The sequence below is a fragment of the Anabrus simplex genome, chromosome 1 (assembly GCF_040414725.1).
Source record: "Anabrus simplex isolate iqAnaSimp1 chromosome 1, ASM4041472v1, whole genome shotgun sequence".
Classification (NCBI taxonomy): domain Eukaryota; kingdom Metazoa; phylum Arthropoda; class Insecta; order Orthoptera; family Tettigoniidae; genus Anabrus; species Anabrus simplex.
The window spans coordinates 352,657,638-352,683,937 of NC_090265.1; the positions used below are offsets into that span (position 1 = coordinate 352,657,638).

Below are 26,300 nucleotides of genomic sequence, written 5' to 3' on the forward strand. Positions count from 1 at the left end.
ACCAATACAAATATGAGGCAGGCAACATACCTTCTCTGAAGACTAGGTGACCGTTCTCATCGGCACAATACGACCCAACATACTCCTGCAAGTCAGTGTGCTCATGGTTATTGATACGGACACAATGGTTGCCTGAGGCTTGTGCAAGATAGGTTATCAAACTTGTTTTGCCCACAGATGTCTCTCCTTGCAGCAGAACAGGGTGATGACCAATTGACACCACACGGACAAGATCGTGTAGATTGCGGCGGACTGATGGGGTCAAGATGTACTGCAAAATAAAACATGTCATAAATTACGTACAGTAATTACAAGTTATAAGATTATATTTTACCATAGTAATTGAAAGCTAAAAAATGCTAATTCACATTGTAAAGTAGGTTGTAAGATCCACTGTCTGAATACTCTCGGTTTGAAGAATATTTCACTAATTTGAATTGCAAACTGGATTGTTAGATTCACTGTTTGAATACACTCAGGATTGAACAATAAACAACAGTCATTATGAACAGATGAACAAAATTCTCTGCATCCGCATGATTATTATTGCCAACATCACTTATAATAAAATGTTAGCCATTAAACTCATTCATTATCCATTGTAGTATTCTGTTACAGAGAAATAGGATGCTGCCAGCAGCGAGAATCACATAAACAATATTTCACTAATTCACACTGCAAACAGAGATATTAGGTATACTGTTTGAAAGCATTCAGGTTTGAACATTAAACCACAGCCATTATGAATGATTTCCCAGAGCTCACAGGTAACACATGTCAAGCTGACACGCCTGTAATTATCTGTTTTATGTTATGTTTATCACCCTTGCCGTTATACAATGGGGCTACTGTATCAACAATCCATTATTATGATATAGCTCCTTCATGCAAACAGTTTTATCATTAGTTGCTTTACATCACACCGACACAGGTCTTATGGCGACAATGGCATAGGTAAGGGCTAGGAGTGGGAAGGAAGAAGCCGTAGCCTTAGTTAAGGTACAGCCCCGGCATTTGCCTGGTGTGAAAATGGAAAACCACGGAAAACCATATTCAGCGCTGCCAACAGTGGGGTTCAAACTTACTATCTCCCAAATGCAAGCTAACATGCAAACAGTAATTAAATATGTACTTCAGATATGGTACTATATCCCAACCCATAACTTTCTGCACATACAGACTTTATGAGTTATTATATGTTTATCCATGGATCATATGCATGGGTAGAGAAGTTATAAATTAAATAGAGAACATTTTAATCCACCAGAAGTATAATGAACTTCAATCTTACCTTTTCAGGAATTTTTGGCTCCACATTTCCTTGAAGTACCCAATATCCTTCAAAGGGTACATACTTGTCAGAGGCAGAGCCTTTGGGTTGAGGAATGGGTTGTTTCAATACACTTGAAATTGATGTAACTCCCAAGACAGCTCTGTAAAGAGGAACAAAGTACATCATAAGTACAGTAAAAGGAGAGAAGTAGTTAGAAAAAGAAAGGCTAATATGTCAGGCATATAAGGTCTGAGGAAAAGTACATTGCTAAAGTCTAAGCAGAAAGCTATCTTACTTACTTGGCTACCATCATCATCACTGCTGGATGAGATGTATGATTTAACTGAGTTAAGAAGCTTAAACACATAGCTTCAAACAGCGAGCGCTGGCTTGAGCCACAAGGATTACATGCTGCTACACTCAATGCTCGGCAAAGGGTTCGTAAACTGTTGGCAGACAAATAAAGGCGTCAAGAATAAAATTAACCACTCAAAAAGGCTTATCAGTTACTCTATTGTGTAATATGAAAAAATAAAAATAAAAACAAAGTTGAATATCATTATAAAACTCAAGAGTATGAAGCCAATGAAAACACTACAAATATATAAATAACTAAACAGCAAAACATAATGAAACATGTCACATTAAACATCACAATGAAGTATGTTTATAAAAAAAATCAAAATATTTCTGGAGTTTATGATGTTTATTTTTGTAACCACAAAATTGTACAATTTAATATTTTTAATAGGAACAGGAGACCAAATTAATTCTCCTTGGAATGAGAATGAAACACATCATACTAGTAACAGAAACAAGTCTTATAAGTCTGACTTTTGTTTCAAGAAGCATTTACAACTCTGGTAATTTGTTTTTACTCTCCAATCTAAAAATAAGGTGCTCATTTTGTTAGTTAATAACGATGTGTCTTATGGTTACCATCACCATCATCATCATAATCATTTTTTCTCTGTTCAGTAAACCATGTACAGTACAGATCTAAGTAAGCCTTGACAAATTTGTCTGATCTAACCACAGTTGCTCCTCAAATTTTTGTTGCCATCCTGCAGCTCTCTTAGGTGCATCAGTATGTTTCGTAACAGTACATCAATCATGACTGATCCTGCATTATACGTACACAGAAAAACTCGGTTAAGAAGTTCCGCATAATAAAAACAATCTGTCTTAAAACAATGGTGCATAAATTACGTGAGGAAAAAATACAAAGTATGCTATACATTAAAGCAATGCATCTTTTTGCAACATATTTACATCTACTCATATATACTTTTTAAAATGGTCAAAGATTCAAAAAGCATCATGGACACTTCTGCAATAACTGGTAACCTGAAACAAATAAGAATACTGTACATTATCCTTAGTTTTTACCAATATACAATAATGTGAACTTAAAACTGGCCATAACTGTTGTATTTAACGGGAATCTCCTATAAATCACTTCACGTCACAAAATACAGAAATACAAAAAAACCTCTCCTGAATTCTCCCATTGACTAGACCCCCTATCCCTCAGTTTCCTTATCCTGGAAACAATAACCAATCTGTCTTCCACAACTTCTCCCCTTCCTTCTCCTCCTTCTTATCTACCAACTGTACCCTGTGCACTGTTTGAGAGAGACCTACCATCATACCTGTCCTCCATTAGAATCCTAATTATCTCTCTCAAACTCTACCTCTTCCCTCATACTCTTCAGTGCCCACTCACATCCACATTCTCTAAACGTGCATTCCTCAGTCATCCTCTAACACATTGGAGACCAAGCCTGAGTGTATATCGGGGTGGGGGGTGGGGTAAGAACATAGACAGACCACATCCGAGACTGACTCGAGCCCATGTATTTATTTACATCATCAACAGCACACGCGTTTAACTCACACATAAACTAGATAAACCACTTTGCAGAACTTTTAGAACAGTTGTACCATGCGCTCCTGTCCTCTTTTAATCAAAATAATAGCACATTATTTATGTGCTTGTTTGCTTCTACACTTCGTGCTTCCAGCTGCTCAAAACCTGCACATTCACTGTTTTGTTCACACCATGCAAAGTGTTCAGTCTGGGATTTACAATTTGTTTCTGCTATCATGAATGGATCTTTGAATGAAAGTGGAATTGTAGAAATGTTAGAAGAGAAATTTGATGATAGTGGATCAGAAGAAGAGGTAGATAATTCATATGCAAGTCTGTCATCAGATTTTATTTTTGTTTGTTGTCTTGCAAAAGGCATATACAGTGAAACTATGTTAGTGCATTCCTCATTAACATGTTTTCTCGCTTAACACGTTGTAAATTCAAAATCTGATTCCCATTGTATTAAGGCCCGGTTTCAACAACACATGTTAGTACTTAACAAGGTGTTAAATCATTTTAACATACGATTTAAGAAAATTTGCGTTTCATCAACAACTGTTAACATTAACAAATGTTAAACTGCGTATTAAAGTTAACATCAGCCATTTCCAATGTTAAATGGCTAACATTAGCATTTAGCAACCTGTTCCAAAATGGCTGCTGTGCATCTCGCTTTCAATGCGGAATTGCTCTATTTAGATCTTTTACAAAACAATCCTGATCGAAGAAGAGTTCAGTGACGTAATGACTGAAAATTTGACGGATGCGGAATTTCTTCATAGATACAGGTTCAACAACATGTAGATACAGGTTATCGAAAATAGTCGTTGCTAAGGTTGTTGACGAAATTCAAGTGAGGTTGGAATATCCTGAGAAGAGAAACTTACTTCTTCCTCCAATGTTGCAGGTACTGATAATATTACGATTTATTGCTACTGGTTATTTTCACATAATGGTCGGAGACAATGCTGGAATTTCTAAAGCCACTGTTAGTAGAGTTGTTTGTCGAGTGTCTGCAGCAATAGCATCCATTAGAAGAAGGTATATAACATTCCCTTCTATGAAATAAGCCGTTTTCCTGGTGTTTGTTCTAGGTGCAATAAGTTGCACACATGTAAGAATCCAATTACCTGGAGGCAATTGGGCCGAAATATATTGTAATCGGAAGGGATATTTCTCTGTTAATGTTAATGTTCAGGTGATAGTGAGCCTAACCACCAAATCAGGGATATACTTGCTAGGTGGTCTGGTTCTGCACACGACAATACAATATTTAATAACTCCCATATCGGAGCACAGTTTGAAGTGGAACAATTAAAAAAGTATCTGTTAACCCCATTGAAACCCTCGTGGACTTTCTCCCACGCCTCGTCCTTTTCTTTTATTGGCAAGCCATCTGTGCGCTTGCACTCAATAACTTGTATTTACTAATTCAATTAACAACTCTTTTTCGAAGGACGAAAAATTAGAACTACGATTCCGTTTCACTTTACGCGCCATATTTTACAACTGTACTCAAACAAAAGCGCATCGGAGCGCGCTGTAAAACAGCATGTTCATACCACTGCCTCCTTGATTCGCACCAGTTCGCAATATTGGGAGAGTTAACAGTCGATTAGTTAACATTTCACAAGAAAAGTTTGATGAAACGCAAGTAACCTAACAAGATGTTAAATTTTTAACTCCGTATTAACTAACTACTTCTTAGCATATATTTAACATGTGTTGATGAAACCGGGCCCAAATCTACAAAAATACCTCACTTATCTTAGTCACACATTTTTGTTATCGCTTAGTATGATCACATTTTTTCTAGCCCTGAAAATGTTCTTTGTCATCCCTTGTGAAAGGAATGTGACTTCCAACACAGATAAAAGCCCTCGTCACAGCAGGCAGGTCAGGGAAAGTTCGCAATAATAGGAAAAGACCTTCACAGGGTAAGTTATACCTTTGGGGAGCAAGCCATTAGCCTTAGGAATGTTCAAATTTGCTTGCTGGTTATCAATTGGATTGCTCAATAACCTAATGAACCTGTTTGTGCCTGTATTTTGCATTCCAATCAGAAGTTAGGAATTTATTGTGTTGAAGGGTAGCAAATATTTGTCGCATGATAGCCTATCTACAGATCAGGAACATATTTGTGTGAATCCGACTAGCGTGGTACATATTGGTCTCGTGATAGCCTAATTATGGATACAGAAAAGGTTGTGAAATTGCTTAATAATGAAGACAAAATTTTAAATCCTTCAGGAAGTGGACTGACATCCACATGGTGGTAGTGTTATAATTTGCACCTCCTAGTTTTCATTCCAAAGTTTTAATAATAATAATGTTATTTGCTTTACGTGTCCCACTAACTACTTTTTTAAGGTCTTCGGAGATGCCGAGGTGGCGGAATTTAGTCCCGCAGGAGTTCTTTTACGTGCCAGTAAATCTACTGATACGGGGCTGTCGTATTTGAGCACCTTCAAATACCACGGGACTGAGCCAGGTTCGAACCTGCCAAGTTCATTCCAAAGTTTTGCCGCATTCAAAATGGCACCTATAGTCATTCTATCGCATATGGTGGATGAAGAGTGTGACCAGCAGACAATGTTTAATAACCTTTGGTCGGTCCAAATTAAAGGCTTCAAGTAACATTTGTTTTAGAAAGAATGTAATCTGCAATAATGCGATGATACTTTTATTCAGCAAGTGAGCCTCCGTAGCTCAGACGGTAGCACGTCGGCCCCTCACCGCTGGATACCGTGGTTCAAATCCTGGTCACTCCATGTGAGATTTGTGCTGGACAAAGCAGAGGCGGGGCAGGTTTTTCATTCCGGTTTTCCCTGTCATCTTTCATTCCAGCAACACTTTCCATTCTCATTTCATATTCTATCAGTATTAATCAATCACTTTGGAAGTGGCGACCCCATCGTACTAATAGCATATATATGATTCATTCATTATATCCCTGACCTGGTCAATGACTGGAAAATAGGTTGTAGGTTTTCATTTTCACTTTTATTCAGCAAATGTTTTCCTATTTATTGTCTGGTGTTTTACACACCTTTCAAGACACTTATTTTATAAGCCCCAGCAGAAAAATGTTTTTGTATTTGTTCTCTCATGCTTTTCACACCTTTTAACACTCATCTCTCATCTTGAGAAACATTCTCACTGATCTACACATACACAACGTGAAATTCACTCATGTAAAAAAAGACACAACAAGTATTTGCAAATCCCTATTGGATAGTTTTTATTCGAGTATTCATAAGTACACATACAACATACATTTAAAGGGGCCTAACGGCTGGCCATCGGCCCCTAATGGTACGAGGTGCAATGAAATAAAACTTCAAAATATATCCACTGACAAAAATCTAAAACAAATGATTATGAAAAATGACCATGAATCCAAAACAATCAGTGAATCCAATTCACAATGGCTCCCTCATAGTCTTAGTTGATGCTTGTTCAAAGAGGTCCAAAATTCAGGTCATCGGCTCCTCATAATTGTACTAATCACGGGTAAAGCAGAACCATGGTGTTCCTCCTACAGTAGTACTAATCACAGGTAATGTGGATCATGGTGTTCCTCGCATGGTGGTACTAATCATAGGTAATGTAGACCATGGTAAGTCACACATAATGGCACCCCTCACAAGCAACGCAGACCCATGGTGTTCCTCACTTAGTGGGACTAATCACAGCGCCAGTATTCTGGAGGTGTTCTTCACTTAGTGGAACTAATCACAAGCCTAAATTTGTCTTCCTGGTGTTGGAATTTCATATTCCGAGAGTGTAGTTCAAACTAAATACGTACACAAGCTTTTTTTATTATTATTATTATTATTATTATTTATTTTTTAAAATTTTTTTTGTGTGTGTACAAACTCTTTCAGCCTTGTATAATCAGAGTTAATACTTTAGCCTTTCTGGATTTCCAGAAGACCTTCATCCTCTCTTCGGACCACTCTGCAAGAGTTCGTCTTCTCACTCTTTCTGGAAAATGCTTTAACCCTTATTCCAAAATCCTCAACTTACTTGGGGTTAGGCATCTGAGGCAGATAATTGTAAAAACAAGGTACAGCTTTTCAAATTTGGAATACAGCTCAGCACTGGAGCTCAGGTGATATTCGTCCTCAGAATTTCGAGGTGGGCCGAGGACCTTTCTTAGGAGTAACCTCTCTTTCATTTCGATCCCCTCTATCTCATCATGCTGAGAGAAGGTCATGCAGTCAGCAGAATATAAGGCTTCAGGACATAATACCGTGATGTAGTGGCGGTATTTGGCCTGACATGAGATCGACCTGGACTGATAAGTGGGTTTGCAGAGATGAAAAGATGTTTCCATGCATTTAGCCCAATATTTCAGAGCTCCTTTCACTGATGCATCAAATAATCTCTCCAAAATACTTAAAATGTTATTTATTTTATCCTACTATGCTCTAACAGAAATAAACTCTCCATAAGTTAAATGCAGAAATATTGAAAGGATTACATAATGATAAAACAAGCAGCATACAATCTAATAAAATAACTACATTACAATTCCCAACTGTATATCCTAATTACATTACAACAGGTTAACTGGAAAAACAGAAGTGAAGTTAAAAACTAAATACTCAATACCTACACACACATTATTATTATTATTATTATTCCAGTATGCACTATCAGAAATTAAAACTGCCCTTAATTGTTGAAATATCAAAAGTACAAGGGGAGATGTGTAACATAGTAACTCGGTAACTTCTCTCAAAATTATGCCAGAGACAAATATGGAATATAAGAATCAGGTGATTAATCCTTTTTTACTTGACTGTATGCCAACAGCGGAATATCTGAATACAAAAAGCAGCGATAATAAACAACAATGCAAAGACCATTAACTATCGTGCCGGCGAAGTACTATATTCTCTTGAAGTCTTTATCTTATTTTCATTAATAAAATTTGCAATGGTATCATATTTTTTATTTAAAGAAATTGTTTCCTTAGTGATAGGATCTTAAAAGTGTTATACGAAATTCTGTGTTTAGTACCTAAAGGAATGTAGAGGTAGAAACTGTGGAAGGTACAACTCCGCAAAATAACCCATCTTTATACGTAACCTACCAACAAAAATAATTTACACAAAGAGGGGGTGAGGGGAATATTATTTATTTCATACCATGACATAATTGCCTTTTTTTCCGTATTCAAAATAGTGTTTTATTAGAAATCATCTCTTATTGACTGAACTCTGATTCACAGTCATATAAACACAGATAGTCAGAGAGATTATTAATCAGAGAACACCTAACCTTGTTGAATTGCTTATCCGTCCGATTACAGCACAGTGGTTCCATACCCATCTACAGCAAAAATGGCGTCTCTGCATTCCAGGCTCAAGTAATCTACTCCCATCATCATTTTTGACTAACATATAGGTTAATCCATTGCTGACAGAAAAAATACTGCATATATTACAGTATATCATACATTTTGTATTACTTTCACCAATCCAGGACAGGATGACCTTGTTTACAACTCTGGTAGCTTAATGGACTGTTCACTGCTTCAAATACCGTAACATACTCACAACAAAACAAAAAACATCACTGCATAAGTCAAACATGGACGACATGTCAAAATTATTTATAATTTATCATCATCATCATCATCATAATCTTCCTTCCAAGTATTGGGTCATGTGTCCCATTACAGTCTTGCACTTAATTTAATATTCAACATAAAATAAGTAAATTCAACATGTATGAAATAAAACACTTGTTTTGAAATTGAAACATGTCACTCCTAAGGTAAAAGATTATTTTCTGTGGCAGTTGCATAAATGACTATTCCTATTTCCTTCCACCTAAATTTGAAACAAAGAAAGCCTAACCTATATAATCTACTGAACACCAACAGAACTTCTCAACAGGGAATAAAAACATATCTCAACATAACATTTGTTTAAATACTACCACCACTTAACTACCGAAAGAGCACATTCAACATTGTGACCATTTACTAGCGTGACCAAAAATGGAAGCCTGTTTGCCCTATGACAGCTATGCATAAGAAAACTAAACTGATTCTAATATACACTGCCAAACAGAGACCAAACAATATATATATTTTCATTTACCAAATTTAGACACTTACCTATAATGAGGTTTGTGACCAGTGCCATCTGCTAAACTGATACAGGCTTCTTTGCGGATGTTGAGGTAGAACCGAACAATCTTTTCGAGTTTAGCATCAGGAAGACATAGATCCCTTAGATAACTTCCCACAAGCAGAGTAAGTTCAGAATGCTCAGTTAGCTCGTCAACAAAAAACTCAGTAAACCTATAAAAGAGAAAAGGCAAAGAAATTATGTCAAAAACACAAGTAAAATGCATGATCTTGTATACATGGTATCATCATACAATAAGAACAAGACTTCCAGCAAGGCAATTTCATCCAAAAAGCCACAATGGCAAATTAAAACAATTCTAGGTTTATATTTTAATGGGTGATCAGATGAAAAGTAAACCGAGTGACACTGTGAAGTGTTTCTTTAACTCTGTAGTTCCACTGCCTTGGGCATGACCAAAGTCCTGTCGGTAAGTAATTGACAAGCAAAACAATTTCATGATTATGAAAAATGTTTTACTCCAAATTGGATATTCCTTTAAGTATCTTATATAATGTGTAATTGCTGAAAGGTATGTCTGTCTAACAAGTGATAGAAGAAACTATTCTAAGCAATGCATTTGGAAAAACTGTCAACTATCTTTAAAATATACTAAAAAGTCCATGTTTTTAGGTTTTCAGTAACTCTTCAGGGAGTAGTAGCAAACTAAGTCTGCAGTAGCTAGAGGGTGTAAGGGCGAGGCAAGGTCGGTGAGGGGTGAGGAGTAAGCTGCTGCTCGAGTGACAGCCCTAAATGCAGGTCAGTGGTGAGCAGTGCTCCTTTTGTAAAATGCCTATGTAAACAAACTGCTGTTGTTGTGATATTGTGATACTGTGTAACCTACCTAGTAAGTGTGGAAGTCATTGAGCGATTGATTGAATAATTGACTGACTGATTTATTTGTTTAAAAAGACAACATATTTTCAATAATCAGCCCTGATGTGAAAGTCTCTGAAGAATAGCAACAAAAGCCCGATAACCTTCTTTTTTTCCTTTTTTTTTTTTTTTTTTTTTTTTTTTTGCTATTTGCTTTAAGTCGCAGCAATACAGATAGGTCTTATGGCGACGATGCCGTAGGAATGGCCTAGGAATGGAAAGGAAGCGGCCGTGGCCTTAATTAAGGTACAGCCCCAGCATTTGCCCTGTGTGAAAATGGGAAACCACTGAAAACCATCTTCAGGGCTGCCGACAATGGGATTCGGACCCACTATCTATCGGATGCAAGCTCACAGCTGCGCCCCTAAGCGCACGGCCAACTCGCCCGGTGCCCGATAACTAAGGTCTTGCCCTTCCTCTATTACATACTGCCTCACTATAAATTAAAATGAAATCACACATTTCTTGATTCGATAAAGCCATTTCGCACGTAGTCAGAGATCAGCAGCACTGAACTCGAGAAACACTGACCTACTGACTTGGAGGAGAGGGATACCTGGGGAAATGACAGCTGTGCTGATGTCCTGTTTAGCAGAGGCGAGTTAGCGGAGCCTACCAAGTTCTCAAAAAGATTGAACTTGATTTATTTTCTCCTACATTTTTGTTCTTGTTTGAATAAACTGTTTATTCTGCTTTCCCCATTATTGGAGATTGACTAAACTGACAAATCTTAAAAAATAATTACATTATTTTATGATTTGGTATTTAAAAGAAACAAAAAGGTGGGGGGGGGGCACTTGTAGTTATTATTATTATTATTATTATTATTATTATTATTATTATTATTATTATTATTATTATTATTATTATTATTGAATATCCAAAGCAGTTTGGAACCCTATTTTACATAGTATACTAGGGTTGTAGTTAAAATACATATTCAGTTTTACAATGAAAAAGAATTCACGTATCTAATCGACGGAAAATGAAGTGGATGAAGTTAATAAAATATTTGTAACAGCACGGCTTCTTAAACAAATGATACAGGGGTTTTGATAATGCAATGCTACAATAATTCAAATGAGAGTTCAAGTCATGCCTTCTTCTTTCAAATGCAGCACATTCAAACAGTAGGTGATCCACCGTTTGTAAGGATCCGCAAACACACACGTAGCCATCAGGATGATTAATTCTGAATCAATGAAAATAGTAACCAAATTTGCCATGACCAGTCAAAAATTGAGTGATTTCAAAGCTTGGCACCAACACGTTACTTTGTAGGCGGTTGAAAACCTCAGGGAAGAATATTTCTCTGGCAACCTGGCCTCTAGTGGAAGAAGTCCAAATGTTGTTCCATTGATGGATTACGTGCTTCTTTATGATTTTTTTTTAGCGTAGCTAGGTGACGTTTTGTCATAAGAAATTTCCAAATTAGATGTAGCCGCTGCTTTCGCCAGTAGATCAGCTTTCTCGTTTCGAGATATTCCACAATGACCGTGAATCCAGTCAAAACAGATGTGCGGACTTTGTTGAGCTGTGTGTAGCTACAGCTATTGGATTCAGATTATATTTATTATTTATCGCATTCAGCGCAGCTTGTGACTCACTTAATAATCGAGATTTCTTATTGTTAGATTTGCACCATTCGATCGCAGACTTGATCGCCCACAGTTCAGCCTGGAAAATAGAGCATGTGGAAGAGAGTTTGTGCTGGGATGAGAATACCTCAGAATCGTTTTCAAGAACAACAAAGGCACATCCAACTCTGTCCTGTTCATCTGTACTTGGTATGCGAGATCCATCTGTGTAAATAAAGCAGTCATGGGTAATTGAACAATTTTCATAAATAAAGTTTTTGAAGAGACTTGGGTGATCAGACTGTAGAAAATGACAAGGTTGCTCTAGAGTGGTATTCAGAATGGGCATTGGTGACACTGTTTTTCTTCAAAAACGTGAGTTCAGCTTTTACTATCGCCGTCAGAAATAGTGGCTCAATGCCTGCAATAAGAAGAGCTGCATCAGTAGAGGTGGTGCGGTAAGCACGGGAAATACGAAGGGCAAATCCTCTCTGAATTTGCATCAATTTATGCTGAGCCCATTTCTTCTCAAGTGTCATTTGAAAAGAGGAAACACAATACAATATCAGAGGTACAAACGCTGTATCATAAATAATTCTTAGTACTGTACCTCTGAATTTAGTCCCCAAGAAGGTCTGCAGGCAATAGCTAAACCTTGCAAAAACTTACTGCCTTTCTGTTGTAGTTTGTTGAAATGGGCCCTGAAGGTTAACTTCTTGTCAAGTACAACTCCCAGATAAAGAATATGATTTTCAATAGTGATATTTTGTCCATTCATTATAATATTAGGCTTTCTTAGTTTCCTTCTCCTTGTAACAAGCATGGCCTTCGTTTTCTGGGGATTAAATTGTAATTTATTATCACAACCCCAAGTAAATAAAATGTCAAGAGACAAATTTGCTCCTACTCTCAGATCTCACACATTATCTGCTTTAATTAAAAGAAGGGCGTCATCAGCGTAGGCCACAACTTTACAACCAACAGGAAGACGTAAAGTTAGAAGGTCATCGTATAAAATGTTCCAAAAACCAGGACTACAGCTAGATCCTTGTGGGCAACCCCTTTTCAGGATCTTTGAAGAAACTGCTGATCCGACTTGAAGTTTAACTTTCCGATTTTGGAAATAAGATTGTATTAATTTATATAAATTTTTGTAGTTAAAAATTATATCCTTTAACATAACTGTCTTGGATTAATCTATGTTATACTGAAATACTAAAACTGCAATTGGTAGGAGAATTTTTTTTTTAAAGATGCCTGCTATAATACCATCTTCCACCACTAGTTCAAATGCTGTAACTTATTTCAATGCAAATTATGTGTAGGAAATGAAATGGATGTGATGTGAAATAGGTGAAGACAGAGAAGTCCATAATGTACGAGTTTGTGTCAGTAGATGCCATTCTCGAGGGCTTGGATTAGATTCCAGGCACACCACATACCACATAATACTGAATACCACCCACCACTGAATAAGACCAGTACTCAGAAATTTTAATGACAAAATTCAGAATTAAAAAAAGTTAAATGCTTTTTACCGACATATTTTACTAAATTTTAGAAAACATGTCACAAAATGGCTAATTTCAAACTCTTTACAGGTAATAAAAATACCACATACAGGGTGGTCAGAAACAACGTGAACCAGATATATGAGGGTTAGTAAGTTGGTCATACTAATGAATAATTTGAAAAAAATCAGCATCAAACACACAAAAACAACGTGGGTGTCAGCTGTTGTCACCGCTGCGTACTTGCTATGGCACTATTCTGTCAACTCAAGAGGTTCATGTTCAAACCTCTCCCCTGGCAAAACTTGTTTTCCTTCTATTGGTGCTCTCAAGCCGCTGTTAAGCCATGTGCATATTTAGCAACACCGCCTCACAAATCCCATTTGAATTCAGCCGCGAAGCAATCTGATTAGCTAAATTCAGCAGCTGATAAAACGATGACAACATGGGATATCATATTATTTCTTCTGAAATATTTATCAATATAACCAACCCTCTAAAACGCGTACACCTCAGATCATGTTGTTTCCAACCACCCTGCATCGTAGTAGTCTGCTATAGCGAGAACCCGACTGTAACAGGCTTTCTTTAAAGCCCCTAAAAATTCCTTTATCCCTATAATTCCTTTAGTAACATCCTACGGTTACAATGAGAAACCTTTCATTTATCCATTCCAAAGAGTATATATCATCCCTTATTATGACTTTACGAGTGATCACAGAACACCAAGTGATTAGGAGCGCGTAATTTTTTCGTTATCGATATTTGTACACTCCAGCATTTAAACTGATTATGATTGATCATTTTCCATCTCCATTTCCCACTCAATAAACTAGTGAATGTTCTTGCAGACATTTGAAGGCATGTTCAAAGTCGATTTGTAATACCCCTCAATTCACGACTTTAACTTTATAAAAAATAAGTGCGTAAATAACATGGCCGATAACAGTTATTAACTCAAAAAAAGTACCATTGATTTTGATACCAGGTACTGAAGTTAAATAAAAATATGATACTTTTCAAGATACAAAGAGTTTATTTCAGATGTTAGATTATATATTCTGATGTCCGCTTGAATTTCAGAAAGGCTATTCCCAAGTAGATAAAATTTTATATATCAGACTAGCCATCATTCAGCATCAACTTAAGGGCAAATAAATGACTTGCAATTTTACTTTTAAAATGCCATTACCTACGAATGCCATCATGCAGTCTGTGGTATAAATAAAGAGATTAAAGTAATGGAATTTCATACCGATTCCTCAAACCAGCTGGTAAATCTTTCTTCCCAACATCAGTGGCTGGATTCATACAAGCAAATAGTTGAAATTCAGGATGCCTCTTGATGGGTTCACTGTCTCCTCGCTCAAGCAAGTAGAGAGAGCCACCTGAATCCTCCAATAGTCCAGACAAACATTGTAAGGTTTCTGCTGATGCAAGGTTAATTTCATCAAGCAGCACCCAGTAACCTGAAAAATAAAAAATAAGGTGCAGTGTATGGTGTGCGAGCTACAACCTAACAAGAATAAAATCATTTCAATTACAGGTATAATAATACATCTTTAAACAAAATGTTTTTGGTAATAACTTGGAAAGGATCAGTCAATCGGCAGGGAACTATGGTATGGTTGCTAAATTTAAATGATCAAAATCAGAGACATATAAATAACACATAAATAAAGTAAATCAATGAGGAAAACATGTGTAAAAGAAACTGACAGGTATCCCCTATTCTATACATAATTTAAATTACTTTCTTCCAAAGTCTTAAAATAATAATAATAATAATAATTATCATCATCTTGTTTCTGTAAAGTCATCAGAGTATGGAAAACAGAATGCCAACAATCGGGCATGGCTGGAATAAGGCTAAGTTACAGGAAAGACAACCTGAACATTATTGCTTAGCTTTCACAGATGATATAACGATTTTACGTGATACACAAGAGCAAAGCAAGTGACACTGCATAAGCCTGATGAAAGCATGGAAAGCAGGCCAGTAAATATTGTATGGAAAGACTCAAGCAATGAATGCAATGGCTGACTCGAAAACAGAATATGGGCAAATTCAAATATCTTGGTGAATGGTCACAGCTCAATGGTCATGACAAAGAGGCAAATAAAAATAGGATATAACAGGAAGTCATTGTCCATTGTCCATCAGAATGAAACTAAGATACTACAGCACAGTGATAAGGCCAGAGGCATTATATACACCCAACTGTCCAACTTACACTAGGAAAACAAAAGCTGAGAATATAAGAAAGATACGAGAAGAAAATAGATACCATCTGGAACGATAGGATTAATGAAGAACTATGCACATAGATTAATGAAATAACTGACAAAATGAGAATTTTTTTTTTTGCCATTTGATTTACATCGCACCGACACAGATAGGTCTTATGCTGACGATGGGATAGGGAAGGCCTAGAAATGGGAAGGAAGCGGCTGTGACCGTAATCAAGGTACAGCCCCAGCGTTTGCCTGGTGTGAAAATGGGAAACCACAGAGAACCGTCTTCAGGGCTGTCCGAGGACAAGTTTGGCTCGCCAAATGCAGGTCTTTTGATTTGACACCCGTACGAGGATGAAATGTTGATGAAGACGACACATACACCCAGCCCCCGTGTCAGCGAAATTAACCAATTAAGGTTAAAATTCCCGACCCTGCCGGAAATCGAACCTGGGACTTCTGTGACCAAAGGCCAGCACACTAACCATTTAGCCGTGGAGCCAGACATGATAAGCTGTTTATTAAAGACACAAATTACTACTTAAAATAACATATGCAATGTACATAAAAATAACTTCTGTCCTGAAGTTGTAAAAAATAAAATTTCACACATGCATTATATCTAGTAATATTTACGTACAAAGCAAGGTTTTTGAACACAATAACATTTTCAAAAACAAGAAGTGCTCATAATACAAATACTAACACTAGAACAGGAGTAAGTTTCCCGCTCCACTTCAAAATAACACCAACGTCATTAGTCGCACGATGAGAGAAACTCTCACACAGCACACACGGACACATAGGAACCTTTGTTCTGACTAGGGGAGGAGGTGCTTACCCTTCAAATGTGAATCGCTCTACTCACGACAGTTATAAACTCAGCTAGAAGAGGGAACAGTCACCACCACTTCATCACTGTGAAGTAATATCAAAATAAAAAATAATGTGAGAAAATATCATATAGCGACCACTCACAGGTTAAATGACTCCAAACAGCCTAATTCATAAACATGTAACTAAATTTTAACTAATGTAAAAACAAACATGTACTGTATTTACACAGAAATCGTAACCCTGTTCATAAGCAATTGCAAAAAGCTTGAACCCTCTTAATGCCAGCTCCCTCACTGCTGTGTGTGCGCTAAGATTACCACAGAGAAAATGCTTATTAGGCAACACCGAAGAAAACAGCATATACTGTCCTCAATTTTAAGATATTTCATTGTAGCTAAGTGATCTCTCTCTTCACTCATTATATTAACATCACAAAAATAATTCAAAGTGCCCAGTAAAAAAAATACATTTGCTCATGCAAATAAAAAAATAAAAACTCAAATTTGGATCTCTATACTGTACATCCTAGTATTTTGATTGTTTTTGCCTAAATTTAGTATTCCTGTGCACACTGACTCATGGTTACAAGTTTATAAAATATCACTGCCTTAAAATAGATAGTTCTTCTAAAAAACTATTCTTCCGGATCACTACTCATACCTTCTTTCTTTCTTTCTTTCTTTCTTTCTTTCTTTCTTTCTTTAATTTTGGCCAATTGTGGACCATGATAATTCGATTTCAGCTGCTTCTGGGCTTTGATCTCTGTCCAGTAATTCTTCATTCTTTCACTCTGCAACTTTCTTCTCTATTCCGTCCATGGTGCTTGGGTCCGCAAACTAACTTTTTCTTGGAAACTCTTTGTGTTCTCTATTTTCGACTTGTAAGTTTCCCTGTTGCTTATTTCTGATCCTTGTATTCCCATTTCTGTCAGGTCCTTCTTCACTTCATGATGCCAGCGTACCACAGTTTTCCTGGGCTCAAAAAACCTTACTATTGTGACATTTTAGGTCTATTGTAATTGGCAGTGAATTTTATGTGACAGGACTGTATGCCATGTGCTCCGCGCAGAGTGTCTGCGGTGGAACCCAAAGGGATGACTTTCTTTTTTTTCTTTTGTAGAACCTGTTGAGGGGTGAAGAGCAGCCTTATCACCGCAAGAAAAGACGGGAAATTGTTTTAATACTGCTGAACTCTCCATCCACGAGAAATATCACATTCAAAACCTTTTGTAATATCAAAACTTCAGATTCGACGTCTTAATAAACATTCTCCAACAAGTGTGCATAAAGGCTTTGATACGCATTTCTAGGAAGGCATAAATAATAATATTAGGAAATAAAATGAATTGTGGAATTAATTAACTAATTAATTAATAAGAAATTAGGGGACATGTTAATTACAATATAGAGGAATTCAGGACGTCAATCGAATCAAGAGGTATGACGACAGAGCTCAGAATATAGGTGGTGAACTCGAACAAGGACTCTCTCACTTACTCACTATGCTGGCTAAGCGTGCTGTTCAAAAGCTCACTACGCAGGGAGGTCTTTTATAGACCTGGACATCTGTTACTTGCACCACGAGGAGAACAGTGTCATTTCTTGGTAGTTTAACAGACCATCTACAGTCACAGCAGACGTCAATAGTGTCTATGAAGAAAGTATGTATCATTGCATGTCAACTGTGAAACCACGAGTTAGGAATTTATACTAATATTTTTGTGAAAGTTTCAGTGCAAATGAAGCAGTACCAGTTCGATACCGGCCAAGGCAATGAAAACCAACCGTAGGAAATTTTTGTGCCCCGAGGACATCGCCCACATCAGGATGCAGCACTAAAAGGCAGGACCGATGCTGACAGTGTCCTAATGCCATGAATCCAGCCTAGAAGGAGACCAGGGTCATCAAAACATCCAAGTTAAGTCGACAATTCATTTATAATGGGTATTATCTGTTCTATGTAGCGGTAATAATTAGTTAACTTTCTTCTTGAAGGGATTATTGATTGAACAGTAGTTTGAGTATATTTCTAGTATTTTGACCATGTCATTTTCTTGTGTTATACGACGTTGAGTCGGTATTTTATAATACTATATGATTTTTAAGGTGCATGATGATGGTATGTCAACATCATCGACCACGCAGGTTTCAATAAGTCATGTCATCGGACAAGTATCTGGTTTAAATATCAGCCATCGGCTAACCTTTAAGGAATATTACTTTTCCATTCAATTACTACACTATTGAGGATTGTGTACGTGTAATATTTTTATTCTTCGGAGTTCATTTCTCCTATATTTTTACCAAAAGTGTATGCTACATTTTCACGAGGGAGCAGGCTCATCTGGCATATCAATGCTACGCTGATATGGATAGATTTCTTTTGGATCCGATTTCATACTTTTAAGGGAGGACATTGTCTGATTATTATATTTGTGTGTGGTTCCAGTCATTTATGAACATTTTCCCGCGATATTTTGGACGGATGCTGCAAATTATTTTTGATATTTTACCTCTCACGTTGTGCCATGTGGATTATGGTGATTTTATGTGCTATTCGGGGGCGAATCTTCGCGTCTCTATGATCAGAAGCACATCTAATCTATTTTCTGCAATGTTGTGTGTAATGATGAATGGATATTTAGAGATAACCTATCATCATTTGATGCACCTGAGAGTAGTTGTTTTCGTGAGAGAACCATAGGCGATAGCGTCTTTACAAAATATTATTGACCCACGAGGTAAACCACATGTCTTCCTATACAATAAAATTGAGCATATGAGATTGTTAGAGCCTTTTATCATACTGGATGAGCGTCATCGCAATAATATCAAAATCGTAGCTGTATAATACTACCCAATTCCTCGATATCTGATAAAGTTTGGTAACGTCCCGAGTTCGATGTAGATATTGACAATATTATCAGTCACCATTACCCAGACTCTTTCTACTGGACTGATTACTATTGTTTCAGGCCATCATTTATGGTAGTCTTCCATCTACATAAAATGGATGAATAACGTGTGGACACGTGTGTATATTTGTAAAATAGTATTCTTAGTTGTGGTTGGTTACATTTCTTTCCTTGGTGGATGATGGTAACGGGAGATTTATTACGTGCATTTTAATTTGTTATTTCCACAGGTTGAGTGATTTTTATTTTATTGTAAATTATAGATGTGTGTGCTACCATCGTTGTTCTAAGTTTTGGCGTTGTGTTAAGGTCATTACACATGGTTAAAGATTTAATTTAAATTTTTTTCTTGTTTACTTTTATCACGTAAAGTCACGTGTATTCTGAGGTTACGCTGAACAGATAATCACTGAAAGGTCAAGTTAAATTGGAGAAACAATTTCCAAGTAAAATTAAGTGGCTATTAAAATTAATTTTTTTGTATTTTTATATTTTTGACCAGTCATCTAACTTAAGCATTTAAAATATTGTTCCAAATTTTTCGGCATTATTTGACATGAGTACGAGCATCATTCTCTAAACAAATAAAATTTAACATTCAAAATAATATTCGATAATGATTTAATGAAATTTTTTTTGTCAGAATTAGTAGGAATTTATTAACATGTACCATCCCATTTGCTTTAATTTTTGGATGTACAGCAAGATTACCGTAAAATTTAAAATTCAATCATAATTCTCAGAATGACGGAATTATTTTGTAATAAATCATCCACTATTAATTCATATTTTGATGGTTCATTATTTACTGATATCTGCCCATTTCCTTGATCCACACCATCTTTTTTTATAGAACATGTCAATACCTTACTGATCACCCCTGAGGGTGTCTTGTGTCTCTAATGTGTTAGTCGTGGCTTAAACGGGCAGACTATCTGGTTGGTCAGTCATCCTGGGTCCATTCTGTAGATGTGTCCAAAGAATATGGCTCTCCTTTTCCAGACGGTGTCTGAGATATTTTCTATTTTGCAGTACAGTTCTTGGTTTTCTTTCTTTCTGTATGATCCATCCTCTGTTCTTTGGGCTCCCAGTATCTTCCTTAGAATTTTTTGCTCCACCAGTTCTAACTTCTTGACCAATCCTACCTTTATCAGGTTCAAACATTCAGCTGCATATAAGGCTTCTGGACGGATCACCGTCTGGTAATGTCTGAGTTTTGCATTGATTGAGATCTTCTTCTTGTTATTGGTGTTCAGACTTAGCTTGTATGCCAAGTTCATTTTGATGATTCTCGATTTCAGTGCCTCTTTCTCTGACAGGTTGTTATCTATCTACTCTCCCAGATATTTAAATTTCTCTATTTTTCGAATCCTCCCTCCCTCCACTGTCATCCCTCTGGGTGCTGTTTCGATGTTGGTCATGTACTGTGTCTTCTCGAAGGAGATCCGTAAGCCTGCCTTACTTGCTTGTTCCTGGAGCTGGGCAATCTGGTTCCGTGCCTCCTCTATTGACTCTGAGAGAATCACAATGTCATCCGCAAAGGCTAGGCAGTCGACTACAATCCCTCTATTCTTATATCCCATTCCTATTCCAACTATTCCTTGCATTTTCTTGCGCCACTCTCTAATGACCTTGTCAAGAACACCTGTTTCAATCCTAAAGGATTCTGATAGTAACTACTCATACCTGTTACATGTACATATATTTACACTTCACTAAGCTCCATCTCTCAACACTTATGCAGTCCAACACACAAACCATGAAGACCTTTCTTGCACTTAGCACACACAATATAGGACCTATTTAATGCTGCACCATCCTTTTGCTGCATACTACACATTAAATTTCTATCAGGCATCTTTTCTAACAAGGCCCCCATCTGCAGACAAATTTGTTGCATCAAGGAGTGGATTTATTTGACTTTTCCTTTCTATTTTTAAATCCTCAATAATACTAGAAGGTTTTTTTTGCTATTTGCTTTACGTCGCACTGACACAGATCGGTCTTATGGCGACAATGGGATAGGAAAGGCTTAGGAATGGGAAGGAAGCTGCTGTGGCCTTAATTAAGGTACATTTGCCTGTTGTGAAAATGGGAGACGACAGAAAACCATCTTCAGGGCTGCAGACAGTGGGGTTCCAGCCCACTATCTCCTGGATGCAAGCTCACCAACCGCGCACCCCAAACCGCACAGCCAACTTGCCCGGTAATAATACTAGAAGTAAATTGTAGTTTGGTCTATTTCTTCTTGGAGGTACAGTATTTTCTTTATAAATTATATAGGAATTTAGCACCAAAATGCAAAATGCAAGACACCACCTTCTTCCAAAACTGGAAAGTGCGCCTCTCATCCGCATAGGTTTACATCACGTCTGAAGCATCTATTCCCCCCCCAAGTATGCATTGTACTTGTGAATTATATCAGGTTTTGTAATTTCCTTCGTTTATTGCTCCTAATTTGTGTTGCTGTTTTATTTTTAGCTACAGCGTTAGTGGACAAGAGCAAAACTGGATATTTTGAGATCTTTTTTACGGTACCCTGCAACTAGAATTTCATTATTCCTATAATATTTCACTTCACCTACATCAAATCTATCTTTTAGACCTTGTGGTATTTCCTTCCTGTTTTGTCTAAGGGTACCAGTGTCTTTAGAAAATAGGTAACGAGCTAAAGGAATGCTTGAAAACAGTTATCTCTTACTACAGGGTAGCCTTTCTGTAAATGATTTCCCATTTTCAACAATTTAGTGACCACCATGAGACCAAGGCTATGCCGTTTGATTTGCGTTTTATCAACTTTACTCTTAGCTCCTCGGTAGCAATAAAATCCCAAACAATAATTTACAACAGTCACACAACATGCAGAATTTGACTCGCCACCTATGATGCTTTTTCTTAGGAATGTATTGTATGAGGGAAGAATTGACACTTTGCTACAATGAGTGACTTATCTATAATAAGATAATTGTGAGGGTGATAATTTTGATGGAATATATAGTTTACATGATCTACAAATGAGTTCAAATCTAGCATATGGATTATAGTCCTGATAGCCTGGGGGAAACCATGTATTATTATCCACTAGGTGGAAGAATTGTGAAATTAACTGAAATCTGTTTCTGGAAAACATTTCCCCAAACCATGGAATGTTTCCTGGAATTTTTAGCCCAGTAAGAAAATATAGTAGGCCTACGAGTTATTGTCATTTCAAGAACAACTGCTACAAATGCCTTCATTTCTGCAGCAGTGACAGGTTGCCACTCCCTGGCTCTAAAATTAGGTGACAACTGCAGCACACAAGACAGAAATTAGGCAGGCATACCGGTTTGTTTTCTTGACCATCAATTCTTACAAAAAAGTGTGAAAAATAGATGAAAATACTGACTTGGTCTAGCATCAAGTGGTGGTGCATGTTTAGGGCCAGGTGTCTCAAGGAATGCAGGAGAGAGTTGAAACTGTATATCTTGATCGGACTGAATTTCACAGAAATTGGGAAACTGGTCATCACTGTCGTTACTGTCTCCATCAACTCTGTCATTATTCCCCTCACTGTCTGAATCGGAAATTTCATAAATCACTGTCACACTAGTACGTTATCACCACTATCGTAATTCTTCTTGTTCTTCTTCTTTTATGACCGCAAATGATCACTTTAGTCAGTCCATCGTTCAGGTCTCTTTGAAGGGATTGCTCGGGTTTTGCGGTCCTCCTGGTACTTCTTCAGACGCTCCGATCTTCGTGCCCTTTCCTTGGTTGAAAATGTGCATGTTGTGGGTTTGTTTTGCGTAAGGGTAAAGCAGAGGTTTGTATTCTTGAGTTTTGTATTCAATTTTATCTTATTTGTGGTGTCTTCTGTTGTAAGGCCTATTTCCTTCAGATCCTCTCATACTTCTCTGATCCATTTACATCTTGTTGTGGTATTTTTTGAGACGAGATTGTGTTGCACTAGTTGTTTCTGAAGTATCGAATACTGCATCCTCATGATATGTCCAAAGAATCCCAGTCTCCTCTTACGCACAGTATCTGTAATGTGTTCTAGATCTTTGTAAATGACTTTGTTAGGTATTATCCGCCACTGTCCATCTTCCTGGTATTTTTTGTTGATAAAGGTTCTTCCAATTCCTTTCAATTTTCTGAAGTCTGTCAGTCTTCGATTGTTTATTCATGCGAAAAAGTGTTTCTGCTGCATATGTACCTTACGGTTTTATAACTGTGTTGTAGTGTTTTATTTTTGCATTTATTGATAGACATTTCTTTTTTCACATGTCCGATGTTAATTTTTGTGCTTTAGCTAATCTATTTGTTCGTGTTTGGATTGAGATTTTTTAAATTTAGGTTATGTGCTATTACTTCTCCAAGATATTTAAATTAAGTTATTATTTTGATTTTATTACCATTTATGGTAACTTCTTTTAGTTGTGTTGGTTTATAGGGGCATAATTTCTTGTTTTCTCAAATGATATTTTGAGGCCAATTTTATTTGCAATGTTTTGAAGTTCTGATATCTGGGTTTTTGCTTCTTTTATGTCAACTGCTAGCAACCTAAATCGTCAGCAAAACCCAGGCAATTTGTTTTGATTTTTTGACCAATCTTTATTTTTGGAGGACATTTCCTAAACTATTCCTCATTACCATTTCTAGATCACTATCATCATTATTTGAAAAATTATCACTCTCAGTATCATGTGAATTACCGCTTGATTCGAGATAATCAGAAACATCACTCAATGATTAACATACTCGACCAAATCGTCATCATTTTCAAATAATAATAATAATAATAATAATAATAATAATAATAATAATAATAATAATAATAATAATAATAATAATAATAATAATAATAATAACATGTTTAATTTATTCTGGCAAAGTTAGGGATGTACTCCCTTTCTTACACATAACCAGTCTTAACCTAGAACACTGTTAACAATAACTACTGACGACAATAATATGAAAACAATATTAACAATAATGACAGTAATAGTATTCACACAGTAACTCTTGTAAACGCCTTAAGGCGGATAACATTTTGCCAGTGTATTCTCCCGTATCCACCTTAAAGCGGATAAGAATTTGCGCGAAAATTTCAAGTTAAAAACGTGCTACAGATGGTTGTTCTTTCATTCTTTCATAGATGGTAGTTTTAGATGAATGTTCTGACCTTCTTTAACATATGTCAAAACAGTAATTCCCGCCTAGAATCACCCAGCAAAAAAATTTCTCTCCCAGCACATTCCAAGCCTGCGTTCTTGCCTCCAGTGTTGTTATGTTAGCGCCACTAGCAAGACACAGTATGGCGAGCAATAAATTTATATAGTCAAACCTCCATAGAACGATTACCGATACAACGATAAAACCGGGTACAGCATCCCGGAAGATTTCCTATATTTACTATGTTAATTGCCCCTCATTAGAACGATGAAGTAATTTTAGTAACACCCTGTTATAACGAAGACAAAGTTTCAAGGATCTTACTATTTTCTGCTTCTAGGAATCTGACCATAACTGTACGTATTGTTTGTTAAACTTCTTGACCTTCAGCGCTGTATTCTTAGAAGCTTCCCTACATACCGTGCTGGCAGTAAGCAGGTAGCGAATAGCCGTGGCAAGCTATGCTCAGCAGCAAGTAGCAAGAGTCAAAGAGCTCCTGTGTTTGAAACAGTGTTAACTGTTGTACTCTGTACATTACTGAGCTTGAGTTGCAGTCAGCAGTGTTGTGTTGAGCTCGTACGAAGTTTATTTACCTGATCTGTGCAATCTGTAAATGGTTTTTTTTTTTTTTTTTTGCTAGGGGCTTTACGTCGCACCGACACAGATAGGTCTTATGGCGACGAATAAATGTTTTTAAGGTGATAAATATGTTTTGGACTTGGCTAATGAGATTTGGACAATGGCTGGAACTCGGAAAGAGATAAGCTTAGAGACTAAACTGGAAGTTCTCAAAGACATTGATAACGGGATGAAACAGGTAGACATGGCGAGGAAGTATGGACTTGCACAATCGACGTTGGCTACGTTCCTTAAAAAAACGGAAGGAAATTGAAGAAAGTTTTCTGGGTGACAAGTTTAACCCTTCAAGAAAAAGAACGAAGACAGCTGCTGCTGAGAATGTGGACAGTGCTACACTGCGGTGGTTTAATGAGATGTGTGCGCAGAACATTCCAATTAATAGCCCCCTGATATGTCAGAAGGCCTTAGATTTCGCTAAGTTGCTTGCCGATTCTAATTTTAAGGCAAGTAACAGATGGCTGCAGAGGATTAAGGAGCGGCATGGGATCATTTTTGAAGTGATTTCAGGCAAAGAAAAATTGGCACCTTTAGGTGATGCAGAATGTTGGCGGAAAAACACCATGTGTAAACTGCTGGAAAAGTACGGTCCTGAAAACATGTACAATGCAGAAGAGATGGGAGTGTTTTACCAGCTGATGCCAGAGAAGGTGATGGCCTTTAGAGGAGAAAAATGTAAAGGAGGGAAGCAATCTAAAGTATGCCTAACGGTTCTTCTCTGCAGCAACATGACGGGGACACATAAGCTGACACCATTGGTGACTGGAAGATCAGCAAACTCCTGATGCTTCAAAAATGTAAAAACTTATCAGTAAGAGTACATACATTTTATTTTATTTTTCCTTAACTTGATGATTTATGCATGTTTACCTAGGCATGTTTAAAAGTTGAGCTGCTGGACATGCTTCTGATGTTCACTGTTAAGAGATTCCAATGTCAGGCTGCAGAAACGGTGAATAATTTAGTGTAGATTGCTGTTCTGTGTACAGGAAGGGATAAACACATGGCGCTGCAGGATTGGGTATTTTTGTTATGGTCCGTGGAGAGGAGCTTGATGCGATCACGGAGATAGGCTGGTTGAGAAGTTTTAAGAATATTATGCAAAAAGCAAAGAGTATGAATCGTGAGTCGTTCTTGCAGGCGAAGCCACCCAAGCCGTGTGTAAGACTGTGTGACATTTGACATCACGAGTACTAGTCATCATTATTACAAACACCTGGTCTGCAGATACGTGCCAAACAGCTGAAATAGAAAACATCATAACATCT

General features: G+C 37.0%; 1 protein-coding gene across 1 annotated transcript in view; it reads right to left on the reverse strand.

The window, feature by feature from the left end:
- Positions 1-26,300, reverse strand: part of LOC136866716 (midasin) — a 425,839-nt gene that overhangs the window by 368,461 nt on the left and 31,078 nt on the right. Inside the window, exons 5-9 of the mRNA XM_067143861.2 lie at positions 14,512-14,725; positions 9,280-9,465; positions 1,573-1,719; positions 1,292-1,433; positions 31-271 (exon numbers count right to left, since the gene is read on the reverse strand). Of these exons, the coding sequence (XP_066999962.2) occupies positions 31-271; positions 1,292-1,433; positions 1,573-1,719; positions 9,280-9,465; positions 14,512-14,725 (930 nt within the window). The remainder of the gene's footprint in view (positions 1-30; positions 272-1,291; positions 1,434-1,572; positions 1,720-9,279; positions 9,466-14,511; positions 14,726-26,300) is intronic.